The 12,690-nt window shown below is 43.6% G+C and overlaps 2 protein-coding genes across 2 annotated transcripts in view; one reads left to right on the top strand and one right to left on the bottom strand.

Moving 5' to 3' along the window:
- The window catches only part of Gys2 (glycogen synthase 2), a 46,207-nt gene extending 38,342 nt beyond the window's left edge, over positions 1-7,865 (top strand). Inside the window, exons 13-17 of the mRNA XM_031381047.1 lie at positions 516-611; positions 1,834-1,997; positions 3,078-3,158; positions 6,904-7,143; positions 7,647-7,865. Coding sequence (XP_031236907.1) covers positions 516-611; positions 1,834-1,997; positions 3,078-3,158; positions 6,904-7,128 — 566 coding nt within the window. The 3' untranslated portion in view covers positions 7,129-7,143; positions 7,647-7,865. The remainder of the gene's footprint in view (positions 1-515; positions 612-1,833; positions 1,998-3,077; positions 3,159-6,903; positions 7,144-7,646) is intronic.
- A 3,571-nt stretch (positions 7,866-11,436) lies between these two features.
- The window catches only part of Spx (spexin hormone), a 6,060-nt gene continuing 4,806 nt past the window's right edge, over positions 11,437-12,690 (bottom strand). Inside the window, exon 6 of the mRNA XM_031384081.1 lies at positions 11,437-11,571. Within this exon, the coding sequence (XP_031239941.1) occupies positions 11,513-11,571 (59 nt within the window). The 3' untranslated portion in view covers positions 11,437-11,512. The remainder of the gene's footprint in view (positions 11,572-12,690) is intronic.

Genomic DNA, 12,690 nt, shown 5'->3' with positions numbered 1-12,690 from the left:
AAAAGGTAGGGGAAGACTTGGATCCTGACCTCAAGAAAGTAGCAGGTTGTATGTGGAAGAGATTAAAGTAGCAGAGAATCTGTCTGCATCCAAACGCATACTCACCCCATAAATGGCAAAGCAGAGTCACAAGCTCAGAACAGAACAAAGCCAAACCAGAAAATAGCTAGCGCGGCTCAGACAGCAGAGAGCAGCAAGTCCCAGCAGGAGCTCTAGGACTGGATGTCTAGCTTCAAATCCCAGCTTTCCTGTGTAGTGTCTCTGATTCTGGGAGGTGGCCGAGTTGCAACCACTCCCCATGTTTCGATTTCCTCACCTGTCAGAGAGGGATGATATCAGCCACACTTCACAGGGTGATTTAGAAGATTATCTGTGCCAAGGGTGTAGATGAGGCCTAGTGCCATGCCCTGCAAGCAGTAATGATCGCTCCAGCCAGGCAGACAGGACTTCTCCTCCGTGTGCATGTGAGGATTGGGGGCAGGTCTGAAGCTCATTCTTTGTTCATTCTCTGGCAGCTGAATGCACAGTGATGGGCATCCCCAGTGTGACTACAAACCTCTCCGGTTTCGGGTGTTTCATGCAGGAGCATGTGGCTGACCCTACTGCATACGGTGAGACTTCCCTTACCACTGTGACTTCAGGATATTCACGGGGCATACCTCTAAAGCTGTCCTGAAACAAAACTAAAGCTTATATTTCTTGTTTAATTAAAAGTAGAATTAAGTCGCAATCTATGGAAAAGAATGCTCTTAGTATTGAATATACTGCCCCCAAGAAAAATTACAAAAAGGCAGACCTTGAGCAAACTTTACCTTTAACTTATTTCTTGACAGTAGTGATAGTTTTTTTTTTTTTTAAGTCCTAGGAGCAATAATACGGTATTGGAGTATGCATACTGGTTCACCTATAGCACCAGTTCTCAACCTGTGCATCCAAGAACCTTCACAGAGGCTGCATATCAGATATCCTGAGTATCAGATATTTATGTTATAAATCATAAGAGTAGCAATAAAAATAATTTTATGGTTGGAGGTCCCTACAGCCTAAGGAATTGTACCAAAGGGTCACAGCATGAGGAAGGTTGAGAATCACTGCATAAATACACTTTTATTCTTTTAAAGCTCACTCGTTTAAGACTGTAGAATTCTTGTGTTGTTGTGTATCTGTTCATGTTGCCTAGCAACAAGAAAGTTAGAGCAGGATTAGTTCTCTGTCCGTGCCTTGGTTGTTGAGTCTGCAGGGGGCAGCTTTCTACTAGGTCAGAGGTTGTAAGTGGGTTGAACACAGGGTTGGGGAGAGGGAACCTGGTATTAGATTCCACCTGGCTTTTTTGGTTAATAACAATTAGTAGAGAATTACTGACCCAGAGGGCTTCATATTTTTTAAAGGTAAGATCTGCTATGTTGGCAGAGACTCGCTGTTGGGTTTTAATAATTACATCATAGAAAATGGACAGGAGAAATGGCTCAGTGGTTAAGAGTACTGGCTTTTCTTTCCAAGGACCTGATTTCAATTTGTAGCATCCACATGGCAGCTCCCTACTGTCTGTAACTCTAGTTCCAGGGGATGCGACACCTTTATGGAGACAGAAAGGCAGGCAAAGCACCAATGCATATGAAATAAAAATAAATAATAATTTAATAAATAGTATAGAAAACATACAACATTAGAGGAGGAAAAGATAAAGTGACACGGTCTTTGTAGCTGAGGCAGGAGACTGATAGCGGGCTGCTCATGGTCTTTGGTGGAACTTGAGGCAATAAAGAACAGAGGAGCAGTGCTCCTTAGCTCCAGGCTGAACGTTGCTTTGATCTGTGTGTGCGTCCTCTTCAGGTATTTACATCGTCGACAGACGCTTCCGCTCTCCAGACGACTCTTGCAACCAGCTGACTCAGTTCCTCTACGGGTTTTGCAAACAGTCACGCCGCCAGAGAATCATCCAGAGGAACCGCACTGAGAGGCTTTCAGACCTTCTGGACTGGCGATACCTGGGCAGAGTGAGCAAGTTCCTGAGGAGTGCAGAGGAGCAGGAGCGTGTGGAGATTATCCTGCAGGATGGAAATCTGCCTCTAGTCACAATACCTAAAATCAGCTCAGTACCGGAAACCGAAATCTCAGGGCTATCATCCTGTACTTTTTAACTGAATGTGACTTCTCGATACTTCTCGAGCCCAAGTCCTCATAGGTTTAGATATCCATGATATCAAGTCCATCAGGATGTAGCATGAACCTGGCCTGTGCTTAGCTTGATGCATAACAGGTATTCAGAAAAGTGGAGTTAAAAAGAAAGGTCAAGAACAAATACCTTGCTTATTTTTCCCAGATAATGCAATGGTATTCTTCAGCAATGCAGAGTGGGAAGGACACCGTTTGTGAATGCAAGCATAAACAATGTCTCTTTACACCTGTGCAACCACTCAGGTGTGCAAGCACTCAGGTGTCCACCTATCTTAAAGCTGAGTGATTTAATACTAAGTGAAGTGCCTTAGCTTTCCTACTGTGTGCTTTTCACGTAGCATTGGGTTCTCCTGGTCAAAAAATAGGTGCAGCCCCCTGCTGAGTATCTACACCCAATAACGCTGCTGCTCGCTATGACCTAAGTGGTTAACATCACTACCTCATTTGATCAGAGAACAGAAAGCCAGGACCTCAGAGGTTCTGTTCTTTACGTAAGTCTAGGCAGGGTTAGTATCCAGTGTCTAGGTATTTAAAAATGAGGGCAATTTTCAGTCATGTTTGTAGAGCTCAGCTTGGCCCACACAGCTGGTCTCCCTCAATGTTTTGCAGTATTTCTGGGCATGTATATTGACAGCTAATGAAATTATAGATGGACGTTTTCTTCATTTATTTTCAAACTTGGGAAAACATAGATTCCCCAGTTCACATATATAGCTAGCTATTGGTCATTGCAATGTCTGACAGGGTAAAATATTACATCATAACCCACAATAAGTTTTACATATCAGTTAATATTGAGATAGGTATTTGAGGTTTAGGAACGTAGAACTTTATACCACAACCTGAATATTGATGTGTCTCTTGTGATTTTGATATATAAACTGGCTTTCTCTTGACAGTATTACCAGCATGCCAGACACCTGACACTGAGCAGGGCCTTTCCAGACAAATTCCACCTGGAGCCCACATCACCACCAACGGTAAGTACTTTCTACGTTGTTGCCTTTTTCAAAAATGACATTTCTTATTTGGCAGTTCTAACAGAAAGTTTGACTCTGAACATAGTAATAAGTGTTGGGTCAAAGTGAAGAGCGGAGGCCCCCGTGTCTAGATGGCTAGTTCATGCCATCAGAGAAGTATGTCTTTATTACAACTCTACATTGATGCCTGGAGGCTCTGTTACTCTCCCATTCTCCTGAGAGTCATTGGACAACAGAGGGGGTTGATCTAACAGGAGGTAGCTCTCTATCTAGGGAAGTGTTTCAATTTGGAATGGCCACTTGGCAAGAATAAAATAGAGAAAATTCAAGCTCAGAGGAGGAATTGGACCCTGTCTAAATCAGGGTTTCTATTCCTGCTCAAAACATCATGACCAAGAAGCAAGTTGGGGAGGAAAGGGTTTATTCAGCTTACCCTTCCACATTGCTGTTCATCACCTAAAGGAAGTCAGGACTGGAACTCAGGCAGGTCTGGAAGCAGGAGCTGATGCAGAGGCCATGGAGGGATGTTCCTTACTGGCTTGCTTCCCCTGGCTTGCTCAGCTTGCTTTATTATAGAACCTAAGACTATCAGCCCAGGGATGGCACCACCCACAATGGGCCCTCTCCACTTGATCACTAATTGAGAAAATGCCTTACAGCTGGATCTCATGGAGGCACTTCCCCAACTGAAACTCCTTTCTCTGTGATAACTCTAGATATAACTCTAGATAACTCTGTGATAACTCTGTGATAACTTGTGTGTCAAGTTGACACACAACACCAGCCAGTACAGACCCTATGAGTGTTTATGTCCCATTCAGCACAGCTCACAGGAGTCTTCTTCTAACGTCCAATTGCACATCTCTCTCAGTGAAACTACCCTAGTTCGCACACAAGCTCTTCTAAAGCTAGAAGACAGGCCACGCCTTGAAGCAGTGCCCAGGCTTTCCTCTTCAGCATGATTAGTCCCCTGGAATCTGCACACTGATCCAAAGACTATGCTTTTTAGCCTTACATCCACTGGGGGACAGCGTCAGAGTGAGAAGATGAGATATTTTAAGTGTACCCACCCTTTTGATATTGCAATACCACATTGTCATGTACACTTGAGAACTGTGCAATCAAGATGACATTTTAAAAGAATCAAAAAGGAAATCATACATTAAAGAAAACCTTGCAGTGTTATATTGAGTCACATGCATAGCCATTCTTGGATTCATGTAGCCATAGGTGGACCATGGACGGCAGGTTGGACATCTGAGTCAACATTGTATACAAGATCATCTTAGGGGCATATACATATACTTCCATTCAGAAGGCTGAGTCATGAGGATTATTTAGACTGTGAGTTTAAGACAAACATGAGCAACAACAAAAGAGCCTGCCTTAAACAAACAAGAATACATACAAACATACAAACATACTAACTTACTGACAAACAAACAGAAAAGACCCACTTTGTTCAGGGCCTCTGTGTCCTGAAGGAGCCTCTTCTGAGCATATGTCCACAAATGGGCTTTTAATAATTTTCACAACAAATATGCTCAGTGTCAAGGGTCATCGGTTTCATCACCCCCCAAACCATCCGTCCACATCACAGGCTCAGTGTCAAGGGACATCAGTTTCATCACCCCCCAAACCATCCGTCCACATCACAGGCTCACGAACACTGGAGAGTCCAGCTGTACTCTGATCAGGAATCTCAGGCAGGCGTCCTTTGTACTAAAACAATTTTATTGAATAACCCAACACCTAGCCCACCTAGCTCTGATTCTGGAAGAGACAGAGAAGGATTGATCCCAGGGAGGCAAGAGAATCTGCTTCTTCCCCTCTGCTCATTCCGACCCCTGCGTTTACCATGTGAGCACTGGGAGGGCTGGGGGCCTCATTTACCTAAAGATACACTTCACTTCCTGACACGACTCCATTCACCCATTTATATTTTATTCAGTTAATGAGTATTAATTACTTCTAGCCAGGCAGTGGTGGCGCACGCCTTTAACCCCAGTACCTGGGAGGCAGAGGCAGGTGGATTTCTGAGTTCGAGGCCAGCCTGGTCTACAGAGTGAGTTCCAGGACAGCCAGGGCTACACAGAGAAACCCTGTCTTGAAAAACAAAAACAAAAACCCAAGAGTATTACTCCTAAGTGCAGGTTCAGCTCTTTTAAAAAATTCCTTGATAATTTCACACATGAATACAATGTATTTAGATCCTACACACACACACACACACACACACACACACACCCCAACTTTACTGTTTCCCCTCCTCTTCCTCTTTTTTCCTTCCTTCCCCTTCTGACCCACTGAGTCCAACTGGTGCCACTTGTATACACATGGATGCAGGGAACTAATTAGTATTTTACCACAGAAGGATGGGAGTCATTCGGCCTGCCCCTATCTGAGGAAACTGTTATGAGCTGATTCAGATCATTGCGGGAGTCGAAGTCTCCTTTAGCGTGTGGCTGTGGTGGGTGATTCATGCCCCACTTTCTTTTCTGCTTTCGGGCAAAGAAGCAGGAGCTTGAAAGGACTGTGTGTGTGTGTGTGTGTGTGTGTGTGTGTGTGTGACATAATAATAGCGTACACAGATGACTGAGAGAGAAGTTGAACAGGGCCTTCCAAGCACACACACTCTGTGAGGCAGGGGCACTGTCACCAAGCTATGTCTTCGGTGGCGTTGTGATTCATGACACACAGTAGATGTTCAGCACCCATTTGTCAAGTAAGCTTTCTCAATGACTCTGAGCTAGCTGGGCAGTGTCACTGAAACCATGTGGTGTTTTCTCACGAAGAAAATGATGTAATTGGTACAACCTCAGGAATCAGTGAGGGCACCCAGCCATCTAGATCCTCTCTAGTGGCGGCTGGCTGTTGGTGGCCTAAGTCCTGGAACAAAATATTTGAAAGATGACAGAGCGATACTGGTGAGAGTAAAGAAAGACCCTGGGGTTGTCACAGATCTGGTACTGAGTTTCATTGTACCATATACATGCTGTGGCTTCTAGCAAGTCATTTACTTTTTCTGTCTGTCTGTCTGTCTGTCTGTCTGTCTGTCTGCCTGTTGTCTGTCTGTCTCTTTTTCCTCTCTCAGAGGGGAAGGCAGGAAGACCAAATTTATGAGAATATTTCTAAAATATCAAATTATACAGTTTACAATTATATATAATTGTTATAGACAGTTATAGCACTTGGTACACTTTAGTGCTTAATCAAAGATAATTGCATGTTTAATGAATTGGTCTTAATGGTGATAGTGCCAGCATCAATGTTCATGAGCACCTGATGGATCTCAACTAACTACCTAGAAACAGATTAGCATTAGTACTGGCTGCATCATTGAAAACCAGGAAGTCAGAGGTGGCTCATCAGTTAAGAGTGCTTGCTGCTTTCAGAGGACCTGAGTTCAGTGCTCTCTGTCTGTCTGCCTGTCTGTCTGTCTGTCTGTCTGTCTGTCTGTCTCTCTCTCTCTCTCTCTCTCTCTGTGTGTGTGTGTGTGTGTGTGTGTGTGTGTGTGTGTGTGTGTGTAAAAGACACAATGTACTTAAAATTTTTTAAAGACCACTACATTAAGAAAGATAAAACCAGTCAGGGTTTTGCCAAAGGCAAGTGGAGTTCTGTACATATTGTGAGTTCCAGGACAGCCAGGGCTATAGAGACAGACCCTGTTTCAACAACAACACAAACAAAAAAAAAGAAAACCAAGAAGTCTTTTTTAACATTTGTGCCTCATTGTCTTTGGCAGACGGATGGCTTTAAGTACCCCAGGCCCTCCTCAGTACCACCCTCCCCGTCAGGATCCCAGACCTCCAGTCCTCAGAGCAGCGATGTGGAAAACGAAGGAGATGAGGATGAGAGATACGACGAGGATGAGGAGGCAGAGAGGGATCGGCTAAATATCAAGTCACCATTTTCTCTCAACCACATTCCAAAGGGGAAGAAAAAGCTGCATGGAGAATATAAGAACTGACTGAGCTCAAACGAAGTAAGATGTCCCTCTGAGTGTGAAGTTCCTCTAAGAATCCCAATGGAATCCAGTCTCTGCTCGTAAAGAATGGAGGAGATTTAGTGGATGACAGTTTTTTTATCTTTGGGTCTTTTTGTCCTTGTAAATTTAGAGATGAGGAGGCATTTTAAAGATGGTTAATTTAGCTGGAGATGGTAACTCACACTTGTAATCCTAGCACTCAGAAGGCTGGAGCAGGAGGATTGCCATAATTGGAAGACCAGACTGGGCAATAGAGTAGGACCCTACATTAAAAAAAATGGCTAATGTAAATGATCAGAAAATTTTAGCTACTGATTTTATAGCATTATCATTATAATTCTTTGATTAATATTTATGAAGCTTCTCTAGGCCAAAAAATCTCTTCCAGCAGAAATAGAATCATAACTATGATTATGTGACTCATGTATTTTAGATAATTAAGACTTTGTTATTCTTTCATTATGTGCATTAAAACCATGAATTTCCATTTTGCTCTGCAGATGATTCAAAATCCACAAGAAAATGAGCTGCCCCAAGTCCACATCCTGATGCATACCAACAGATATGTACATCATGACATCTGAAATCTAGAATTTATATCCAGATCATTGATAGTAACTTGTACCCACCAACATGTGTCACCTTACTGTAATGGTACTTTTGTAGTCTAATTGGAAATTTCAATCTGTTATAGATAATAAATTGCCAAATCCAAATGAGTCAATGTGTCACTGTTTGTAGATCTTATTTTCTTTGATAATATCTTGCTTAAAGTGTTTCGGAAATCAGAATAACACACAAGGAGGAGCACTTGTTGTGAATAGCACCTAGCATCACTGGAACTGACCTTAAAATAAAAAAAGTAGAAAATGAAGGAATCCCACCTGCTGCATAGTGGTCACTTTGATTGCCATATCAATGAACCTCGCTCTGAAAATGTTCTGTAAAGAAGTGACCTTCCTAGAGCTGAGTTGTTAAGGTAACAGTGGAAGAGGCACAATGTCACATGGTTGAAGACCAAGGGGAGGCTGCCGTCCAACACCTGTTTCCTCCTAGAGAAAGTGGAAACATGGACAGCAGCAAGCAATCAAGTCAACGTGAAAGAAGGGACATGAGTTATATAAAACTCATTCCTGGTAAAAATTCCCCAATATGATAATACTGGAAGCATGGCCTTCGTAAGGTGCTTGGGTCATGAGGGCACAGTCTTGAAGAATGATGTTAGTGACCTTAGAAAAGTGGCTTCCCTGCTTGGGTTGTAGCTCAGAGATGGACTGCTTGTTCAATTGTACGGGACTCTGGGTTCAGTATCCAGTGCCAAAGTAAAAGAAAGGACAAAGAAGAAAGAAGGAAGAGAACAAGGGAGGGTGGGAGGATGAGAGGAAGGAAAAAAGGGAGAAGGGAGAGGAGAAGAAAAAAAGATGAGGGGGCATAAATTGGAAGAGGAGGCAGAGAAGGAGGAGGAAGAGGAAAAGGAGGAGGAGGAAGAAGAGGAGGAGGAAAAGAGGCCCTAGGAAGTTTCCTTGCTTTTCTATCACTTAGAAGCATAGCAACAGCAAAGAGCGACTTATGGAAAAGGAGCTCACAGCAGACATCCATTCTGTAACCATGTTGACCTTATACTTCCAGAACTGTAAAAGGCAAATTTGTTGTAAACTGACAGTGCGGGGTGCTTTGTTTTATCAGTCCGAACTACCTGAAACCACCGCTCTCCTTCTATGGCAAAGTCATGGTGAACAGAGCTAGCTTAACCTATGCAGCTATGAGTTTTAGGTCTTACAAATGTTACGCTGACGGTTTTTCAAGGCATCAAGAGGACTTTCCTCAAGGAAATCCTAAGAGTCCTCATGGGAGGGGCCCAAGTTTCTCTGAAGTAGCATGATGGGTGGACTGCATCTCCACACAATGGTTTTTTAAGAATGAAATAAAGTGAGAATTGAGCTCTTCCTAGAAGAATCGGCCGCTGGAAAGATCGAACTGAATGGGGTTGTCACACCACCAACTGCTCTCTCACTTGAGGCCATGATAAAACAACCAGACTCAAGGCTGCTGGTATACACTCAGGTTTTTAAACAAGTACAGAAGGGGTGTGGACTGGACGCTGGTCTGAACAAGGCAGAGCCCATTTGCCCTCCTGTCTCCTCTTTCAGGATTGCATTGGTATTGGGGTTTGGAGAGGCATCTATCAGAAATGCAGAGAGGCAATCAAGAGTCAAGGCTAAGGTAAGGGGTAATGCAATGAGAGAGAAGGCACCCTGGCACCCTGCATCCTGCAGAGAGTGGTTGGACATCCTGCAGAGATGGTCCAGTCCATGTGCATGTGTCGATGTCAGCAATTTCCATGTGAAAATACAAGTCTTAAACATAAGCAATTTTCAATCCACAACTTTATGCATTGCATTTTGTACAAAGGTAGAAACAAAGAGAATTGAGAGCACACACTCTTCTGGCTAGAAAGGAGTCTTTGTTCATGTTGGAATTTGCTTACTACCATTAGAGGTTGGGGCTTCTAAGATCTTATTAAAAGGTCTGGGTGTGAAACATACAGTGACATACAGTGAGCATGCACTCAGCCTGGGTTAAATTCCTACTATATATAAACAAAAATTTCTCCTGTCTTTCACTTTTCTCCTGGGCCGTGAACAACATTAGGTTCTTCAAAACACTAGAGAGATGCCAGAGACATGTTCTTGGACCTCCCAGGCTTCCAAAACCTGAATCAAAATAAACCTATTTTTTTTCATGACAAATTACTAAGTCTCAGGTAATCTGCTATAGCAAGGAAAACCCAACGAAGACTCATCCTAGGAGGGCTGAGAGGTTTTATGGAACTGGAGAGAGGGAGCCATGTCACTGAGCAGCACATCTGTACTGCAGAGCATTTAAGGCAGGCGAGTAAGAGGAGGGTGTTACTTGAACAGCCACAGTCATTTAGACAGCTTCTCAAAAGCTACATTACAGCATGAAACACTGGAGACAAAGTGGGGCAGCTAGGAGACAAGCTGCTTTGTGAGCTAGATGTTAAAAGCAGCCTTGGAACAAAGAAACTTTTCAAATGAGCAATCTATGCCAGTGTGTCACTGTCGGCAACTCCATAAGCTGGATATGGGATTCTCTCATAAATCCACTTCAATATCAAGTCTTGACTAGTGACTGGCACCTATGATGATGTCACTCAGATTTAGTGCTTGGGTATTTTTGACAGAAGTCAACGGTGCATTAACTTGCATATAGTTTTATTATTTATTTATGAACTGAGAAGCAGACAAAACATATACACATGGTTTTGATTTAACACAGTTGAGTTAAAATATCAGATTACAGAGGTATTTACATAAAGATACTGTATAGCTACAAGGTAGTAACTGGGGACAATAAGGCTCACCACTTTGTCACTTGAGCACTTATGGTTAATGACTGTGAACTGAATAGGTCAAACACACACACACACACACACACACACACACACACCACACAAAACCCACACAGCGATCACGATGTCATTCCAAATAAGTTAGTCTCCTTGCTATAGGGATCTCACTCCTCAATTCCTTCACTGTGTGTGCCTGTATGTGTGTGCATGGAAAAGGATAAATTATGCATATGGCACGCACTAGTGTCTCGGGAATACCTTAATGTAAAGTCATCGTGGAGTCTCTTTCAGCCACAGAAAATGGTCTACCTCTGAACCCAAACAACTTTGTGTGCCATATGCTCCAGCAACCTCTTGTACCACCATCTGCTTATGTGCCAGTAACCATTCAATCGGAATTCAGTTAGATCCCCTAGGAACACAAAGAGGCTTCCCAGTCCTGGGTCTTCACAGACCTTCCAAGGGTTTCAGCATCATGGAGGGCGCCTTGTCTCAGGAGCAACAGAGATGTGTATTCCTGGGAGCTTTATCAGGCATCTTCCCCTCACCTCCCTCCTTAACTGACCTCTCCTAGATGAGTTACAAAAGGACACACTATCCATTCCCTTCCTGACGTGGCCTCCCCTCCTCCTGGGAATGTGAACAGGAGAAACAGTGAGATTTGCTGCTGAGTGACACCAAAGGAAGAGAGTGATGGGATAAGAAAACAAACCGCCAAGATCAAAGCAATCAGGGCCTGACTGTAGGGAGAAGAAATAACATTTCTGAGTCCTCAGCCTTGACCCTTGAAAGGCCCTATAAAGTCCAAGCCTACATAAGACATGGGTGATGTCAAGCCAAAGCAGTAGAACATGATGGTGTTCCAGCCATAGATTCCATGACTAAACCTAGAGGTGCAGGTGTCTCGGGCGGAAGGAAGGGCACGCGGGCCCCTCATGTGGTTCCAGTTTTCATCGTAACTAGAACTATACTTGCAGGTGTCCTGGTACATTTTCACCAGTTCAGGAGTCTGTCTTTGGGGAGTTTGCTTTTAGCAAAATTCCCTCCTTCACCTGCAAGAAAGAAAGAAAACAATTAAGGTGAACACACACAGCCTTGGCTACAGAGAGAGGAACAGAACCTCAGGAAATAGACATTTTATTTCTCAGTCATGGTCAGTGCTACCAACAGCTATTTTATATACATGGGCCTGACTTGTGTGGCTTTAAAATGTGCCCCTCACATTGGCACATGGCTGGCAACTCCCATTTTTATCCAGCAGGTATGTAGCTGAGGATGTTCTTGAACCTGTGACCTTCCTGTCTCCACCTCCTAGGCCCTAGGGTCACAGACGTTCGCTACCATGCTTCTTTATGTAATACTAGGGATTGAGCCCCAAGGCCTTATGCTTGCTGGACAAACACTCCCCAACTGAGCTACATTCCAGCTCCCAATATCCAAGTCTCTACAATAAATTACATGTGGTGTGGCAAGTTTGGCCGAAGTATAAAGAGGCTATGTGTCTTGCTCTGATTAACATGCCTCCGGTCTAAACACCTGACATCAGAACCAATCACTTGCATCAAAATGATGTGTCCCGTGTTTCCTCATGATATAGCTCCCTCATTGGAAAGATGGCATGGGAGCACACTTGAAGATATTTCCTCATCAGGTGACTTCTTCTGGGTAAGCACCGAGACCTGCTCGTTAGCTGGGCGCGAACACAAACATGTCGGGCCTAGTGCATCTCATAAAGGTTAGGTAGTAACAAGATCACAGGACCCTAAATATGAAGTACAAGAGATGAAACCTGAGTGGGGTAAAGAGCAGTGGCTGACGCAGCATGCGTACCCTAGATTTTAGCTTTCCAAAGTTTGCCTTCTAGATAAAGCAATGTTCCCTCAGTTACTCACAATATAATTTGAATCCTGACCTACCCCAATTGCTCACATCTTTTGAAAAATAGTAATTAGATAATGCGCTTCTTTCTAGAGGGAAAGAAAATGTGGGCACATGAATGGATACACAGCACAGTGTATACATGCATAAGGGGTAGAGGTGGAACAGAAAAGCATCCCAGTACAAACTACACAGACACATACATGCATAAGGGGTGGAGGTGGAACAGAAAAGCATCCCAGTACAACCTACACAGACACATACATGCATAAGGGGCGGAGGTGGGACGGAAA

Source organism: Mastomys coucha, unplaced genomic scaffold (genome assembly GCF_008632895.1).
Source record: "Mastomys coucha isolate ucsf_1 unplaced genomic scaffold, UCSF_Mcou_1 pScaffold20, whole genome shotgun sequence".
Classification (NCBI taxonomy): domain Eukaryota; kingdom Metazoa; phylum Chordata; class Mammalia; order Rodentia; family Muridae; genus Mastomys; species Mastomys coucha.
This window is presented reverse-complemented; position numbering and strand designations above follow the sequence as displayed.